A 19,519-nucleotide genomic window follows, 5' to 3' on the forward strand; every position below is an offset into this window, starting at 1 on the left:
TAAGATATAAAATAGAGTTTTAATATCATTAAGAGGTATTCTTGTGTATATAATGTTCACCATCACTCTATCCACAATCACCGGCCACCACTACTAACCACCTCTTTCATCATAACCACCACCACTACTACCATGTTCAACCACCATTACCGTCATCTACCACCAACCACCTTTACCATCAAAATTACCACTATTGCTAACCACTATTATCAGCTGCTACTACATTTATCTCATTTATCATTATAATTATATTAATTGTCACCCCATCTTTGTAGCAACCGCTACCTCCACCATCATTGCCACCACTACAGTCAATTGACTAACAAACTCCGCCATCACAATCAGTCCCACCGTCAACTATCACCATATATTATTTGGTCACTATCACCACCACCGCCACCTTCACCACTACAATCAACCTTTACCACCGCTATGGTCAATCTTTACTAGCAACAACCTCCGTCATCATCACTAACACTGACGCCAACTATCACAAACACATTATCAATCACCACACATTCTTTAGTCACCACCAACTACTAACATCAATCAATTTCACCGTTACAACCACCAACACCACTACTATCTCCACCATTATGATAGTCACCAAAACATCAACCGCCTCCATCGTCACAACTATCACTATCATCAATATTAGCCACTAACAACAACTATTGCCACCATCACCATCAATACAAACTATCTTCACCATCATTAGCTAGAATAAGCCTTTCATTTATTTTATTTTTTTTATCAAAAAGTGATTTTATTTTATTAATTGTTTTAATATTTAATTAATTTTTTTATGTACATATAAATAAATTGTGTGTATTTAGATATTGAAAAACAAACAATATTAATTACAAAGTAATCAGATCCCCTCACTCAAATTCTTTGCGTTAAGCTAATAATATTTTAATTATTCAGATATGCATTTAAATTCAAATATTTAAATCTTAATAAAAATAAATGACATCCAAATAAAAATTGCTACAGAGGCCTACCGCTGAATTCAGACTTTTAAAAATACATGGTGCGCACCCGGGGACTATACAGGATGCTAAAACGAAGATCCGACCCTTGGATCATCCCAAGGGTCAAAATGCAAAATGGATAAACAACAATTATATTCCAGCTTCACCAAAAAAAGATCCCCAAACTGATTACAATTATAAAGTCTCTCTTACGCGTAAAATCGCAATTTCACCTCTCCATCTCATGCTCTTTACATCGAGAAAGTGCGTGTCCGCTCCGTGTTATCGCCCGCACCTCTCCTCTCATTGAGGGAGCTCGACTCTTACATTGCCGGCGATTCACTATTTCGATCATATAACGAAAACGACAATTGCTTCAACACGCGTATTTGCTCCGATCGATTCGACGGCTGCTATCATTCATTTTTCTTATATTGTAAGCATCGTCCTTTTCGTATTTGGATCTATCGCATGTGTTTCTGTTAACCTGCATTGATATATGCGTATGCCTGTTAGCCGGTTGTTTTTGCAGATCTGATGTGCCTTTGTTGTTTTATTTTTCTTTCGTCGGAATGTTGTTGAGCTCTCCATTAATTTGATTATTTGCTTACTCGTCCATTAGCAATTTCGGGAACTTCTGATTTTAGGTTTTGAGTTGTTCGATTGACTAACACGATTATAAGTACAGTCTATAAAATTAAGATCCGTGTGATTACAGTGATTCTGTGGAATTAAGATTATAAGATTTACGGAAATCGTGTCCTCTATTTGGAGATAAATATGTGAACTCCTTAATGAGTTGGAAAGTTATGGCGATGGGATGCACAGGAGTAATTGCTTCACAGGTTGCACAAGCAAAGTGGTAAAATCGTGTACAAATGAACCTTTTAATGTCAAACATATTTGAAGTCTATGTGAATGATACATTACATGCATTGCATTAAAGCTTTAGCTGTAACTTCTATCGACTCTGTTGTCTCATAAAACCAACCCGCTGAATTACTGCTGGAGAACATGTTATAAACAAGTCTGAATTTCTTAGATTGGATTAATCACTCTTGAACATTATGAGAGAAGTCGGTTAAAGTTTCTTAAAATGGAGTGATTGAACCTGGTTGGCCTATTTCCGCAATTCAAACTTGGTCTTTGCATTGGCTCTGCTAGATGTTTGATTTTGTTTTTCTTTTCCTTGATGGTTCCATCATGCACTGCTATCATCTTGCATAGTTAAACTGGTGAAGGATGTAATGGTGGGGAAGAATCTCTTTGAGTTATTTTCATGATTAGACAGTGATATGATTCAGTTCAAGTGGCTACAGGAGTCAGTGTAGATGCTATGTAAGAAAATATTTGGAGTGCCTGAATAATGTCACTTAGTTTTTCTTGATGAAGAATAATGTCACCTAATTTCCCATATCATCTCAGTTACGAACATTGTTTCTGGATAGAGATGGTTTGATTTGAACATTTGTGGGTGCTATTGAATCAATTTACAAACTTTCAGCTATTGGCCTGCACATTTGTGGGTGTATGGGCCAGCACATTCTTATTTTTATATTGATCAGTCTGATGGCTTCATTTGATGTATTTTTGCATGTTAACGAACTCCCTTCCTTAAAAATAGGCTGTGTTTGGATTCACACTTGGTAAACTAGATCTCGAACCAAGTAAAATACAAATGAATCTCATATAGAACATGTTATTGTTAAAAGTGATCGAGAGCTAGAGCAAATAATGATCTTTTATCTTCTCTTCTTTCCATTTTTGTTCTTCAGTATTTCGTACTTACATATCTATCTTTTCCCTTGTCTCACTCCAATACAAAAATTTAGCACATGTACGAAAGACATCAGCATGCCTATTTGTTGTCAGCCTTTGTATTTCCCATTTACTTTACTTCCGCCATCGCCATTTCTGTTATTTCTTGCTTTTTCATAATTTATTCCTTCTGTTTTAGTTATTATACTACAGCTCACATGTATTGTCTGCATACATTGGGGGTTGCTTGAGATGAACCTTACCAGGCAGTTGTATAAGTAACGCGTACTATTTTGTTTTTTCTTCATGCTCGTCCCCATCCTTTTCTCTTTCTTACTAAGTGTCATTGGATATTGATTTTTCACTTCTGTCTGCAAGTCAGTGAACACTTCTAGATGAATTATGCTTTCTTTTGATACTCTTAATATTTACCATGTTGAATTGGTAGGTGCAGGAACTGTGGTCGGCTGCCAAAGATTAGCTGTTATTAAGTTATGGCGCTTGACAGCATAATAACTTCACCTCATCGGAGGTCACAGACACAGACAGCATTTTCATCTACCGATCAAAAGAAGAGTCAATACTCCCGTAGTAATGAGCTTGGAAGCTGTTCAACAGTACTTCAGCGCCACCAGTTCCTTCTAACTGCGCTTGGCCTCCTAGCTTTTCTCTGCACTATCTATCTTTACTTTGCAGTCACTCTAGGGGCTGGTGACTCCTGTTCTGACTTGACAGGGACTCAAAAAGCAGCATGTTATGTGGAACGCGGGAAAGCACACATGGGCAAAGGAAAACTCAAGTTCTTCTAGCAAATTGATGGCTGCTGGCTAATATTTTAGTATATTATATTTCTTTTTCTTCTGAGAGGCAGAAAGTGCTACCAAAAGTGTTTCCTTAGGTTCTTTGGGTCTATTGGGTGATCATTTGTTTGATTGTATTCTTAAAGATGTATAATTTGATTCTGGTGAACTGTTTGACATCCGTAAATAGGTCTATCTATTGGGATGAACTCAACTGAGGGACGTTGGTAAGGCCTGGCCGACTGTTAAGTAGCATTTCTTGTGGACAATGAACCTAAAAGAGACAACGTGATGTATGGTAAAGATATCATTATTAGGTGCAAATGACAAAAAAATTATAGCAAAATTATCATTTTTTGGGACTTCTAGTACCCCGTAGCCGACAGCTTGTTAGTCTTACTTTTGACATCACTCCATCCTTGCTTGTGAGTTGGGCTTCTATAAATACTTGCAGCTACTTTTTCGTTAGGTCAAAAGTTCTTTGTAATAATGACGTGTTATGCCGCGGTTCACCTACTCTTTCATGTGACGAGTATGTCGTATTTTCTAGGGGAGGTTGGGACTTTGAAGTTGAATCTCTTATGCTGTTTGCTATAAAAGACTTCAAGGTAACTCATCCAAGACTTTCTCCAAAGGAAATGCTATCTCGATACTGAAATCCACTATTGTGGATAGTTTTCTCATATTATTTGATCGCTTACTAAATCAAGATAATATTAATTAAAATTTTCACATTTAACTTCTACAATTAATATGACATTTTCAAATGTGAACAATTTTTAATACTAGTTATTCCTATACTTTACGTATATTTTGTCTAACTTATTTTTATGTACATTGATATAAATAAAGGACAAAATAGTAAAGTTGATCAATCTATTAATGATTTTTTAATTAATGTGTAAAATAGAAAATACCCATCTCATATACTAGAGCCTAGAGGTAATATTTCTCGGAAAGTTTCTCTTGTATGAAAGCCAATTCGACACAAGCAATAAAGACTCCTCATGGACACCTTTTGGGGACGTGCTTTACCTTGGAAAATTCCCTAGCATAAAACTATATCTCCACTGGTAATCTATCTTGATGGCTATTCAAGGCTAAGTTAAATTGGGGAAACAACTAGCTACCCTTAATAAGTACATGTGAAAGAGCAACTTATATAATTCATTTCTAATTTTACTTGGCAGATGTACAACTTAACGGCAAAGTGGACAAATACTCAATATTTAAGTCGCCATTTCTCATGTCCACTTTTAAAAACTTCATACGCTTGTACCACTTTGAAATAATTTCAGATATACGATTTTTGAAGTTAATCTTAACATTGTATATAAAATTTCATATAGTTGAAGATCCGCAGCTTAAATAAAAGTCATGAAATAAGGAGCTAGTAAATTAAAATTAGGACTAGCGGACAAGTACATATGACATAAGTTCAATCATTTTTACTTGAACTTCAACCATATATGCATGAAGCCATGAACTTTTGACAAAAATGTCCGAACTTCAGCGTAGCTTAGTTTTGTCAAGCCTAACTTCAGAAACCACATATTTAAAATAAATATCTGCGAAATTTTCTTTTTCAAAATGATTACATATTAAATGACGATATCAAAACAGGTTGTTCATGATTTTTTTACTTATTAGTGATCATTAAAGGAACGAAAAAGTTACGCGAATTGACAAATATTACTAGTTTATTTTTTAAAATGGCTATAGTTTTACATAATTATGAATCACGGCTATAGTTTAATAAAATTTGTTATTATATAAATGCGGGGGCTCATACACAAATTTGAAAGAGAATTTAGGGGCTCATATATATATTTCTAAAGCAACTTTGTATTTTCTTTTGTATTTGTATATTTCAGGGCTAGGGCTCATATACAAATCTGTGGATGCTCATATACAAATATCTAAATGTTTGTATTTGTACACAAAGAAAATTTAGGGGCTTATATATACAAATCAGTAAATTTGTATTTGTATATACAATCTATTTGAAAGTTCAATTTGTATAATTTAGCGAGATATGTAAACGAGAAAAATTAATTTGTATAATGCAACAAAATATATAAAATAAAATTGACATATCAACTAAAATTATAGCTATGAAATATAATTACGCAAACTGTAACTAAATTTTTTAATTATATTTCAAGTTTTTGCTATTTTTGAAAGTTTTAGGAATAAGATGGAAAAAGCCCAACTAAACATAATTAGACAAGCCCATCAAGGTCCTATACGGAAGCTGAAGCCCATTAATTGTCAGTTTTCGGACTTAGCCACGCAACAACGGTCCCCTGTCCTTTCCATTTCTGTAAATCTATGGAAGGATATTTCTCCTCCATTCTTCTACTAGTGGAAGTTGTGATCTACTGATCTCATTTTTCCATTTCCATATTCTCACTGTACTATACTTACGATTCTTCATCAAATTTGTATACTTTTGTTTATATCCATGGCGGATTCTGTTAGGCTCCAACACCGAAAACTTGAATACAAGCGTTTGGTTCCATCATTTCTGTTGTCTCATCACACTTTTCTTACTTTTCTCTGGATCGTTGGGTTTATTCTGCTAGTTGTTTGGCAAAGGACTGCAGTGGAACGGCTTCTGATTTATCGAGGTTTGGCTCCAACTTTTAGGCCTATCCCTAAGCTACGGCCTCTAGTCTTCAATCTCTCCGATTTCGGAGCTGTTGGCGATGGCGTTACAATTAACACAAAGGCATTCGAGAGGGCAATTTCGGAAATTCGGAAGAGAGGTGGTGGCCAGCTTAATGTTGAGCCTGGTTATTGGCTTACGGCGCCGTTTAATCTCACAAGCCACATGACGCTCTTCCTCGCTGAAAATGCTGTTATTCTTGGAGTTGATGTATGTGCGCCGTACGTAATAGATTTCGTTTAGTTCCATAGAAGATGTAGTAAAAGAATTTGAGCTAAACTGGTTGAAAAAGTTCCTTTTTTAATTTAGTCAGATGCATTCCGTGTTCAAATGCATCCTTTAATTGCATGATTATTGAAAATTTAGTTACTAATTCTAGTAAACAAAGAGATCTTTCCGTGGTCTAACGAGTCATGAAGGGCATGAAAGCTAGCCCGGACACCACGGTCATTAAAAAAAAATGTGTTACTCAAGGATAGGGAGAATTGTAATAGGAGGAATCTAGTAAGTGTTAAGATATAGTATAGTGTTTAGAACAAGTCCTACTAGTTATTTCCCCTTCAGTATGTGTAACTAGGGAAGAACCTACCCTTTCCATTCCTATACTTAATGACAGGCACAAGCTTACTGCCATTCCTGTACCATCTTCTTATTTTAGCATAGGGACATAGTTCTGGCTATTTGTGGCAGGTGTAGCCTGCATTTGTAGTTTTTCTAGATACATGACTTTCTCGTGCACATGCATATAAAACAAGCATTTTGTTGACATATGCTCTTGTTGCTTACTGCCATTCCTATACTAAATGTCTATAATTGTTGTCTGGCAATAGAAACTCAACTGCCATTGCACTTTCGGCAACACTTAGATGTGAGATCTTGTCTCTATTCACGTGTCAAAGTTAATTTGCTTTTTGATAGTTTTGAATTGATTATGTTTCGAAGCTTTTAAAAATGGGTTCATAAATTTCTTTACTTTGAAAGTAATTTCCAAGTATGTTGCTTTGTCACATCCCAACAATTATTACATCTATTATGTTACAACAGTATGGGAAAGTGTGCTTGGTTGAAAGTGATACATATACTGCTGCTAACTTATAAAGGTTTAAATGCATGTAACAGGATGAAAGCTATTGGCCACTACTGCCTCCTTTGCCATCATATGGATATGGAAGAGAACGCCGTGGGCCACGTTATGGAAGTTTAATCCATGGACAAAATCTTAAGGATGTTGTCATAACAGGTAAAGTAGTAATATCTTATAAAAGAGCAGTAATGTACGAGTAGTATTTTATTATCCCTTCAGTTTTGAATTGGTGCTATCTTTTGTCACTTCTTACGAATTACAATAAATCACTATATGATAGAAGATTTCCCAAGTTATCAGTGTGACTGTTAATGCTGGTGAAGAGGACCCACTCTTCTTCATCATTTGTGCACACACTAAGTTATTAAGTTTGCCAAAGGTTTCCAATGTTTCTTGAGTACAAACAGGGTTCAAAAGCTTAAACTAGTAGAACTTCTACAAAAAACTATGTACATTCCTCTTTCAGGCATGCTGTTCCGCCACGTGTTCTTTAGGTCTCTTTCTGCTTTTAGAATCTGTTATAGAGTTAATTAGTTATGTGTCTTGTTTTCCGATACTTGCAAGTTGACTCTGCACATGTTTTCTCATATAGCAAGTTAGCGACAAGCTCCCCAAACAAAGTACATATTCCAAATGTGATTCTGAAAAGGTGATTGAGAATAGTGCAAACTTTTCTTTGATTGTTTATGAACAATTATGTAACAGGGCATAATGGTTCCATTAATGGACAAGGCCGATCATGGTGGGAGAAATACCGCAAAAAACTTTTGAATTACACAAGGGGCCCACTTCTTCAACTCATGTGGTCAAGAGACATTTACATTTCTGATGTTACCTTTCGGGATTCTCCGTTCTGGACTCTTCACCCTTACGACTGCCAAAATGTTGTTATAAGAAATGTAACAATTCTGGCTCCATTGACTGAGGCCCCAAACACTGATGGAATAGACCCTGGTGAGTTCCCCTTATTTCCTATTCAACCGTAATTGGAATTCCTTCTTCACACCTTTTTTGATCACTTGGCTTGGAACTGTAAGTTGGATGTTGGCCTTTTTTCTCTCGCTTCATCACTTCTCATTTAAATGCTCACATTGACCTGCTCTGTGATCATTCTATAGGAAGTGCTGCATAGGAATACTTTCAAATGCTTACGTTTGCTCTATAACTTGCTTTTTCTTCAAAAGGTTCACTCGTGTAATATCAAGAATAATTGTCAAGAGTTCTACAAGAAGTGCTGTATAGGAATACTTTTAAATGCTTATATATATTCTATAGAAATTGATTTTTCCTCAAAAAGTTCACTCGTGCAATCTCAATAATAGCAGTAATTAGCATAAATTTGCTCTTATCTCATCCACAACTTCTTTTCCTTCTGAAAGTAATGCATTCGGGGCAAGTGTCTCAAAATACCTAGGTCATGATTTATCTGCATGTAGCAGCAGATTTTACGCCTCACCTGTTGACTTTCCACACTAATGTTTCATTGACCAACAACAACAACATACCCAATATAATCCCACAAAGTAGACCTGGGGTCTGCGAAGGGTGGAGTGTATGTAGCCCATTCCACACGAATGTTTCACTGACCACGAGTTTCTTTAAAAAAATACAACTACATATGCATACTAGTAATATTTATTGTTTGGTAGTAGCTTTGATGTGTTTTCTGAAGTCTTACTTTCCTTTTTTTTTATAAATGGTCAAGCGATGTATCATCTCACTCTAGATACAGAATCTTAAGTCTGAAATGGGTCATCATTTTTGGGAAAGAGAGACTGGGGTTGTGAATTGGAACACTTGGTCATATGTACATGTACTCTATTAATGCATTTTTTTTTCTGTCATATCTTTTCAAGACAAAAATATTGAGCAAATGGATCTTATGTTGGCAGATTCATGCGTAGATATGGTGATAGAAGATAGTTATATAAGCGTCGGGGATGATGGAGTCGCTATCAAGAGTGGCTGGGATCAGTATGGAATTGCATATTCCCGCCCGTCTTCCAATATCACTATCCGTAACCTCATAGTGCGCTCAATGATTAGGTAATAATTGTTTCCATATTGTATTAAATTACGTCAAGTATGCTCCTTGCCTCTCTGGATCTGCTCACAAAAAGAGATGCATAATCCATGCCGCAATAAATCTATGCAGTTTTTTTTTTCTTCAAGGGGTTTGTTTTAATTATCTACAACTTTGTCTTCATTAACTTAAAGGTTACAATTTTATCTAAGTTTTCTCAATTTAATTGATAGAGAGTAAGTGTTCGTTTGAATGTGCATGTTTTTTGGTTTTTTAATGTCAACTGACTTGCTCATTATCAACAGTGCTGGAGTATCAATTGGAAGTGAAATGTCTGGTGGAGTGTCAAATATAATAGTGGAGAACCTCCTTATATGGAACTCAAAAAGAGGAATAAGAATTAAAACTAGCCCTGGCAGGGGTGGTCATATCCGACATGTTATCTACCGCAACCTGACCCTACAGAATGTTCGTGTGGGCATTGTAATTAAGACCGACTACAATGAGCATCCTGATGAAGGCTATGATCCGAAAGCTCTTCCAGTTATTGAGGATATAAGCTTTATTGGTATTCGTGGTCAAGGAGTTCGAATACCAGCACGTATTTATGGGAGCCCTGAGATTCCTGTTCAGAATATTACTTTTCAGGACATGTCTGTAGGAATTACATACAAGAAGAAGCGTATCTTCCAATGTTCTTTCGTTCAAGGACGTGTTATTGGAAAAATTTTCCCTTCTCCATGTGAGAATCTTGATTGGTATGATGACGGAGGAAAACTACTTAGGCAATCAACGAAAAAGAATACGAAGGACTTGGATTATGATGGTTGAGACGAAGGTGCTTTATTCCTTGAACGAAAATGTTGGTACAACAGCTGATCGCTCGTTACCAGCGACATTTGATCTTCTTGGTCCTTCAATCCACAATCAAATGTTGGGAGGCTAGAGCATGTTAAAACATATTTTCAGTTTTTACTCTAAATTTGCGAGAATGGAAGAATATATGGACGGAGTTACCCACCCGTGGAGCTTTTAAGAGGCAAACTTTGCCTCCATCTCACCAGGGCGGTTACTTAGTTTGGTTTTCGAGGCTGCAACCAGTGAACGCAGCTCCAGTGCCCACGGAAATACCCAGGCAGGTTTGGCCTATGCCAAAATTCTTCATGGTTTATTGCAAAAGATGAAGGTGGATGCCAATTCTTGGAGAGTGAATATGAAGGAACGTACTCCCCATCTCATTCATACTTTTTCTATTTTATTTTGTTAAATCCTCTGGTAAATTTGTTAATGCTGGCTTGTGGAAAACATAGTATAGGTAGTCTTTGTATATGAACTTCAGTTCCATTAAAATATGGGAGAACATAGTATAGATGTAATTATTGTACTTTCTACTAATGGAGATCATTCCTCATCTCGATTTTGTTCAGATGGGTGGTTATTTCATGTGTTTCTCAATAGGCATTCAATTATATTTGCATCCAATTCTCCATACCGATCCCTCGTATGCTGATCACACTTAATTTTATCACAAAATTTGGCAGCATTTATGACAAAAACGGCATGTATACTTGATGCACTTTTGCATGCAGAAATGAAAAGGACAACCAGAGATGGATAAATAATGAATAACTTTACTGTGGATTTTTTTAGATTACTTCAACCCAGACGACCCCTTAGATTGTATATAATATAGACAAAATAGGTGGCAGTGTGGAGTGTGGGTATGGGGGCTACGGAGGTAGGGGTGAAGATGAGGTGGGATAGATATAATTACTGTGGAATGTCACTTATTGAACTGATTTTTCATACTTTCGCTAGAAAAGTCGTAAGTAACGGACCCTAAGTCCACAAAATTAGAAGGTTTTCCACCTATACATAGCGGAAATAGAATGATTCCAATATGAAATAGGAGGACTATTTTAACATTAAAGTTAATTTATACAGCAGCTCTCATATACATCCTCCAAAAGAAAAACAGAGGGCCTCAACAATCATAATATATCAAGTAACACTTATATCTTAGACTACTTTTAGTTCTTTAAGCCATGCAGTATGTAATGGGCATGGATCTGGTTTCCCGTCTGCGATTGCCTTTTCAGAGAGTGAATAGAACCATCCGTTTCTCCATTTGAACTACACAAGGGATCAGACAAATGGGATGGTTAAAGCACTAGATTCAAAATGTAATGTCAATTGAAAAATCTAGATTTCTTACCTCCTTGACAGCCGTTGGGAAGTGTGCAACAGCTCGTGAGTAAGCACAGAGCCTGTCCTCCATGGCATCCTCAAAAACTAGACCTTTCTCTGCAGCTGCTGCAGCCGCAAGCTCAGCAATCAGTTTAGACACCTGAAAGCAGCAAGCCTAGTTAATAACGTCCTGGAATCTACATTATCATCTGTACTAACTGCAAACATTTAGAAATCAAGTGAAGCATCCAACTTTCAGTTCCTCCTATTAATAGTGTGCTTGACTATACCAAAATGGCCATTGCAAGCCACATTAGTTTGGAAAAGGAGAGAAAAGAGAAGAAATGGGTGATGCTGAGACCAGTTCAGATTAGGTAGTATTATGCCTTTTTCATGTGGACAAAGGTGACTCAGTTTTGGTAAAACTGGGACAAGAACTTTCACGAGTGCATTTAACCCCCATTGCCTACAATGTATAATTGGTCTAAGCAGGGACACAACATGGACTAGAAGGTCCAAGAATTACTGTAGACCCAAATAACAATGCTATGCTCCATTGATGTGGACTTGAGCAACAATTATGGTAATAATACAATAGAAATAGAGTTGATGAGCACCGACACCAGTTTCTCCTGATACACTACACATAAGTAAGCCACTAATACGATGAATATCGTCAATAAGCAGTGTTTTGGTTAATTCTATTTCCACTTGTGAAACCTACTGTGTGAGATCCGAGTTGCAAACATGCCATATACTTAATCCTGTGTAAGGGAAAATAAGCTGAAAAGTGAATTAAAGTATCAGTAGTCACTTGAGCCATCCTATTACCTCATAAAGGAGTTGCAATTTAGGCTTTAGCAACAAAAGCAACACAAATTAGTGCATCTTCTCTGTTTCTTTCACTTAAAACGTGGTAACTTCTTTTGATTTTTAAAAATTTATTATGGAGTGAGGGTAGTTGATTCTAAGACCTGAAACAAGATAAATAAGTGCAACCAAACCTTTAAAAAGCAAATTAAAAGTGGATATTTTTCAAAGGTTTAATAGATGAGTCACTCACCTCAGAGCGGTACTCTTTTTCAACAGCTCCTACTGTTGCTCCAGGATGACGAGCTCCAACAAGCATGAAAGCACATATCCATATAAGTTTCTCCAGCATTTGCTTCTGAAAAGGCTCCTTGTCAAGTACCTGGCTTTCACAAAAAGCAAAATGAGTAGCAGTCTAGCCAACCTTCAATAGCATCAAACAGGAACTTTTCACTGCATGGTTTATAATATTATAACAAGCAAATAATACCAGGCGAAGTTCATTCTTTACCTTGCAAGAGAGTCCTCCAGCATGCAATCTTGCAGCCACTGCAGATGCCCATTTCCCATAAGCCGCAGTCAATCCTTCTGGATTTGTATCAGTTTTCCCATCAGTTGGGGGTTCACCAAGCTTTGATACTGCAAAATATGCCAAAACTTGGTCTGCATCACCGAGGCCTTTACTTTGGAACCAAGGTTCTAGCATCCCATTCTGGAAAAATACCAAATCTGCTACATCAAGATTTATTACAGGGTCACATCATCCATTAAGACATAAGTATGCGCAAACTACACTCTGGGGAAAAAAACTAACAGGAACTAATGTATTGTCTATTCATGCAAAAAAAAAAAGGAAATAATACTGCCTATACATGAGAAAACAGTGGAGTGACACATGACTGCTAAAATGTCAAACTGGAATTACATTTCATACACAATCTCCAAATTCAAGTCCAATGTTTGATAGCAGAAAATTAAAGAAAGAGAGAACTTTTTTTGAAATTTGTGGTTTTAAACATGCCACAACATTTATTGAGCCGAGGTTCTCCGGAAAACAGCCATCCAACCAAGGCAGGAGTAAGGTCTGTGTACACTCTACCTCCCCGGACCCCACGTTGTGTGATTTCATTGTGTTGTTATTGTTGTTGTATTGTTGTATAACATTTGTATGACAACTACCTCGAATTGGTTTGCCATTTACCTAAAGCACATAATTGACAAATTCAAAGTTGCACATTATCCCTTTCGTGCAATGGATACGGGGTTGCTAAATTTATCTTTCAGGGTTGACATGACATTTACAGCTCTCTTATACTCAGTGAGTAGTTCGAGCCAAACCCACCCCCTATTTCAGTAAGGCCGGAAAGAATGCCCACCAAGTTCAGACTTTCGAAACTTGTTGTCTTAAATATGCTATAATTTTGTGTAACTAGGCAAAATGAGAAGTTCAAATTTAGAAAAAAAGGTCATTTTTTTAACACTAAAAAGTAAATAAAACTAGAGAGTAACAGTGTAATTGATGTTGATATCCAGCATACCGCTCCAACGAGATTTAGGAGTAGCTTCAAGTACAGCTTCAAGATCATCATTTCTAGTGCAAACCAATATTGGACCTGCAAAATCAATAGGTACTGGTTCACCCCTTTTAACCAAAACATCATCTCCATTACCCAAATCTTGTAAAGCTCTTCCCACACGTCCACCTCCAACTATGATAGCAGGAGCTACTTTTGTGGCCATGTTGGCTGAGGTTGAAATTGATGCTCTAATTTTGAAATTCAGGTTGATTCTTGAAGTGGGTTGGTGCCAAAATGTTGAGCTGGAGAGGGTGACACAGTTCATCATTGCTGCTTTCATGGTGGGCAATTTCTGGGGCCATGGTTTCTTGTGCTGCTATTAATGGAAAAAATGGGTGCCACTCGTTTTTCTCTTATGATCCAGGCATTTTATCGCTTTATCAGTGGCAGTGGCGTAGGTTGTAGAAATTGGTATCCGGTTTGATGTCGGATATCTATTCGGGTTGCTAGTTGTTGGGCTTGGTAGTGATTGGGCTTAAGGCCCAAATTAACCTGGAAATTCTGGAAGCCTGGATCTATAATATACTCTCAGTGCGTAAAAGTTTACAAATCTATCTATTTCAACATAAAGTCAGATATGCAATGTCAAACAAAACATCTAAAGTTCAACCATTTTAATTTAAATTTTAAGAAAGTTTACATAGGACTGAAGTTCAGTGCTTTGAACTTCAAACACCGCATGTGAAAATCGTTTTCATCATCCTACTTTGCTTTTAAAGTTAATTTCTTTCCTCAATTTAGAAAAATAACAGACATTAAAGATTTAATTAGAATAAAGTTAAAAAAGTTTGTGATTTAGAGTAAAATGAAAGTTGTAAGTTAAAATTGTTTATGAGTTTAAAAAACTATCATTATTTTTTAATTCAAGTAATAAAAAAATACGAGGAGTATGACTTTCTTAAAATATTTGAAATGATTCCACTTTAATACAAATTCTATTATTTTACATTTTAGTTTTCACTATCAATAATTGCTATATTTACGAGATCTGCAGCAGAGTTTATTTGCTTCATAAATTTTGTTTCAGACAAACGTACAGTAGTATATTCAAATCTGCTTCGCGCGGCAGTATCCAAATCAGCAGCCGACAAAACCCCGGCGATGGGCCCACAACCCCGCCGTCGATTGGGGAAAAAAACACATGCCAATTGCCATATTAGACAAGACCCAATCAAGTTCCTTATTTTACCGTTGGAGAAATTTTAATCTAAATTCGACCCAATGCCCAATAAATTTTCAAATTCAAATTTCTGTTGTTACCATTAATGGCATTATTGGCTGCAAACACAAGATAAAGCATATCTAACCACTACCCTCCTCCTCCTTTAAAGCAGAAAAATAAAGTGCTCCACCAACAAAACTAGAAATCAAGAATCCTATTTATATAACCTGTTGTTCTGCTCTTTTCCCCAAATTGGGTGTTCAAAAATGTCCGGCTTCAAGAAAACTACAAACCCACTTCGTTCTTCAAATTCATATAATTCCCTTTATGATAATCCCTTAAATGAGCTCGGACAAAACCGTAGCAGCAGCAATGGTGGAGAAGCATTGAGTGTCTATTTGCTTCAGAACCAACTAGTTATTTCTGATAATAAAGAGAATGCTGCACCTGAAAAATCCAATCTTTGTGATAAAGAAAATGTTTTACCGTTTGATTGGACTAGTAAGGTTAAGAACAACGAGTGGACTGATGTGAAAGACTCTGTGCTGAGGCCATCTTCCCTTCAGCTGTGTATACAAGAACATGAACCAGATTCCAAAATTGGGTTGAAAATTTGGGAACATGCGGATACAGAGACGCCGAATTCTTCGAATATTTGGGATTATTCTGATTCTGAGGCTGCTCCAGCTTCTTCTTGGTCTACACTTCCTAATAGGTCTATATCTGCTTTTGATTTAGAGTTAAAAATCAGTTCTTTGCTTATGAGTATCAAAGATGATATTAGTATTATTTTTTTTGCAGGTCATTGTTGTACAGGCCTTTGCCTATAGACATTGGAAGATGTACTTGTGTGATAGTGAAGGAAGCGTCTCCAGAAAGCAGGGATGGAGGGACTTTTTACTCACTTTATACAAATGTAAGGCTACTTTCACTTTTTTTGTTTAAGCTTGTTGAAACCAAGTAACAGTAAGCATGTTCTGTTATTTCAATGCTTTGGTTGTAGTAAGAGGCCAAGCCAAAGATTTGAACTTTATGGGTTTTAAAATTCTAGGATATAGCTATATCAGGATTAATAACTGAGTGCTGATCTTTTAATACAAATAAAATGTTCAGCTGAACACATACATTGTTAAGTTATGGAGAGAGACAATAGACCAAATTTTCTTTAGTTTAAAAGGCAAGAGTAGAAAGAGAATTAATGAGAGACAATTTTCTACTACCATTTTACCTAGATGAAGACAACCAGTGACCAAAACAGATTTATCTCAGACCAGAAAATAGTATTTTACACCCTGTATCATTCACTTGGTAGCATATCCGTGAGAACTCGGTTACTCAACTCCGAAATACTTGAGGTTTTCATCTCTATCATAGTTGTGCCTTTGTAGTATCTATTGACTTTGATGTCAGTTAAGATTTGCCAGAATGTTGAATGGTTCTCAAATTCCTATTTTGAGCAACCCTGATTGAGTTTGTGCAAAGATTAACCAATGTCGGAGTGTGTAATAGCATATTACATTACTATTACCAGAGAAATATGAATATTATGAAGCAAGATACATGGTTAAATCATCATACTGGATAATTTCTATCTGAAATTTACTCATGAACTATAGTATAAATCAATTCCCAATTATGTATCACATTGAAAACGGACGTGTGTGATTTCAAAAACAACCTCCGAATTCCATTAAGGTATCTAGCCATCTTTCACAGAATCTTTAATGTTAACTAAGAGGTTGCTAAGAATATAGAAGTTACTAAGTACTTAAATGGATGATAATGTCTTCTTGCATCCCTGAGCATCAGGCAAATCTTGAGCTTTCTACAAGTCATTTGAAGCAAGAACCTCTTATGTACATAGCGTATTGTGCTTGACTTGAAAATTCTTATTTGTGAAGTTGCATCTTTTTAAGTACTTATTTTGACAATGTTTTTTCTTATCCATTTCCTTGAAAATTCTTTTAACGCCAAGCTGGTTGTAATCCATTGTTCGACATTTGTGATTTTTACTGCTTCTTTATGGAGTAATCAAACCAGTGTTTGTTAACCCTTTTGAACAATAAATCAACACCATTAATATTCAGTAAACATCTTATCCTTCTTTTGATTAAAGATTAGTGCTAAGGTGTTCATCTTACCCACTGCTAGTATTCTTTTTCCGACAGTCTCTTTGTCCCACTCCTGAAAGCTAGTCCATATTTCACGAGGAACTAACTTTGAACCCTTGTGCGTTGAATAGCTGACAGTTAACTTTGAACCCTCAAGACTCTTGCGGATTCCAATTTTATTCATAGCTCTAATTAGTTAACATCTTTGTCCACGAAAAAAATTGTTTGGTTAATGGTGAAGGAGCAGCAGATTCTGTTCATGGTTGAGAGCTATGCTATTGCAGAACATTGGCACATGTACTGATATCTATTTTTTGTGTCTTATTTAAACTGAAGGAGGGGCAAGGACGTCAGAATCGTAAACTTGCCATAGCCCATCACAGAAGGCGTAAAGGGAAATCTGAGTTTGTAGTTGCTCAAAATACAAAGGGACTATGGGGAAAATCTGATGACAGTTTGATTGGACATGTAACAGCTAATCTTCTGGGATCAAAATACCACATATGGGATCAGGTACATTTTCTTTTAACACTATCAGATAAGACACACATATGATTAAATGGCATCCTTCCTGTGAAATGTGCTTGTCTAACTAACTCTTGCTGCTGCGTAACCGATTTATTTCAGGGCCGTCCTAATTCCATAACCAAACAATCAAAATTGCTGGGCGTTGTAACGTAAGCTTTGTCTCTCTAATTCCCATCCAAAGGTGGCATACATAGCATAGTAATAAAAGTATCATAAGGCCTTTCCCCCCCTATTGTCTACAGATTCATGCCTACCATCGCAACCTGGACTGGAACCTACAGAAGGATAAAAGCATGCATACCAAAACACCAGTCCATGCAGTTAAAATGTACAGCTCAGGTGAGGACTGTTGCCAAAACTATCACAGTGCACTTGAAAAATTCGCAAGTATGTTCATAGTGATCTAAGTTTTCTTCTCTGGATATAGCACATCAATGGACTACCTGTGGACTGGGACGAGCATATGGACAAAGTAAATCAATTGTTTTCGAAGATTCCTCATTACAATAAGGTATAAGTATTTGTTTTGAATAACCCTGTTTTGAGTTTCTCTCTTCATTTTAAGCACATCTCATATGCAATTATTTGGTATAGGTCTCAAGACAGTACGAGTTAGATTTTAGAGATAGAGGAAGGGCAGGACTCCGAATCCAGAGATCTGTTAAGAATTTTCAGCTGACTATGGAGGTATTAAGTTCATTAGAGTACCTTAACAATAATATACAATTAGACCTCTCTTGAACCGTTATCCTATAACAACATTTTACTATAGAAACCAAAATATATCCGGACAAATGAGCCTATTATAAAGAAGATTTATTGTACATTACTTTTGGAGGGAGATGAGATAGCATACTTCCTTTAGACACTAATATTCAATCGTCCTGTTAACTGTTTGTGTTATGATTGTTAATAGAAAAATGGAAAGCAAACAATTCTACAACTTGGTAGAGTGGGGAAAGCTAAGTATGTGATGGACTACAGGTATAATATATATATATATCCTGGTTTTTAGTACTACTTCAGTCAGAGTAGTTTAGATAATTCGACATCTAGAAATAAAATTATCACAATGAGCAGAGCAATTCGATCGAGTAACATAAGTAACTTGAATTTTCATGTTGATAACAGGTATCCGTTGACAGGTTATCAAGCGTTTTGCATATGTTTGGCTTCTATTGATTCAAAGTTGTGCTGCACACTGTAAACTGAATCTCCAGAGTTTTTTGTTGTTCAACCTCTGAACAGAAAAAGTCACTGATCTGACTAGTACAATTCTGCAATTATTTCACCAAGGCGTGAGCGCGAATTTGTCTTTCTTGTTAAAATTTATTCATGCACCTTGGTGGAAGATTTTGTACAAGCATCTAATTCATAAATTTAGACATGTTCTATTTAATGAAAATACAGCACTGTGCACTTTGATAGTCTGTCTTGAAAGGAAAGGAAAAGGGAAGCAATTTCGTGAAAAGTGCACTTTGACACTCTTGGAATTCTTTCCTTTTGCTGAAAGGTTGTTCTCGTCAAGGAAAACGTGGGCAAGTGAGCCTACTTTTTGAATTTCAAAATAGTGTGTTTTAGCATATGAATTAAAGAGACAAAAATAATATATAGTATTTAGTTATATATTTAAATTAAGAATAAAAGGTGAAAGACACAACTGTTATGATCTGTCTAAAAGAAAAAACAAAAAAAGGGTTATTTGTAACAAGTACGATGTTAGATTGTGTATTTGTAATAGGTACGACCTTAAACTATGGCTATTTCGACGTATATTTCATAAACATTGATTACACTATTCAACTAGTGAAATGAATTAAATAATCCTGCAAATTAT

General features: G+C 36.2%; 3 protein-coding genes and 1 long non-coding RNA gene across 4 annotated transcripts; 3 read left to right on the plus strand and 1 right to left on the minus strand.

Annotated features, from left to right (window-relative positions):
• Window positions 1–883: 883 nt before the first annotated feature.
• LOC129896476 (uncharacterized) lies at window positions 884–3,701 on the plus strand. The gene is made up of 2 exons (XR_008767981.1): window positions 884–1,410; window positions 3,187–3,701. It is a non-coding gene; the product is annotated as an uncharacterized LOC129896476 (long non-coding RNA).
• Window positions 3,702–5,818: 2,117 nt separating this feature from the next.
• On the plus strand, window positions 5,819–10,750 carry LOC129896175 (probable polygalacturonase). The gene is made up of 5 exons (XM_055972013.1): window positions 5,819–6,410; window positions 7,320–7,440; window positions 7,990–8,238; window positions 9,177–9,330; window positions 9,613–10,750. The coding sequence occupies exons 1-5, from the start codon at window positions 5,997–5,999 to the stop codon at window positions 10,136–10,138; spliced, it is 1,464 nt and encodes a 487-aa protein (XP_055827988.1). The 5' UTR covers window positions 5,819–5,996; the 3' UTR covers window positions 10,139–10,750.
• Window positions 10,751–11,200: 450 nt separating this feature from the next.
• On the minus strand, window positions 11,201–14,262 carry LOC129896433 (uncharacterized). The gene is made up of 5 exons (XM_055972334.1): window positions 13,843–14,262; window positions 12,816–13,033; window positions 12,558–12,686; window positions 11,523–11,654; window positions 11,201–11,440 (listed from the first exon to the last, which is right to left on the minus strand). Exons 1-5 carry the CDS (start codon window positions 14,159–14,161, stop codon window positions 11,327–11,329), a joined length of 912 nt encoding a protein of 303 aa, XP_055828309.1. The 5' UTR covers window positions 14,162–14,262; the 3' UTR covers window positions 11,201–11,326.
• An 832-nt stretch (window positions 14,263–15,094) lies between these two features.
• LOC129895244 (tubby-like protein 8) lies at window positions 15,095–19,089 on the plus strand. The gene is made up of 9 exons (XM_055970926.1): window positions 15,095–15,758; window positions 15,845–15,959; window positions 17,491–17,667; window positions 17,782–17,831; window positions 17,925–18,021; window positions 18,110–18,193; window positions 18,277–18,369; window positions 18,599–18,666; window positions 18,814–19,089. Exons 1-9 carry the CDS (start codon window positions 15,310–15,312, stop codon window positions 18,887–18,889), a joined length of 1,209 nt encoding a protein of 402 aa, XP_055826901.1. The 5' UTR covers window positions 15,095–15,309; the 3' UTR covers window positions 18,890–19,089.
• Window positions 19,090–19,519: the final 430 nt, after the last annotated feature.

The sequence above is a fragment of the Solanum dulcamara genome, chromosome 7 (genome assembly GCF_947179165.1).
Source record: "Solanum dulcamara chromosome 7, daSolDulc1.2, whole genome shotgun sequence".
Classification (NCBI taxonomy): domain Eukaryota; kingdom Viridiplantae; phylum Streptophyta; class Magnoliopsida; order Solanales; family Solanaceae; genus Solanum; species Solanum dulcamara.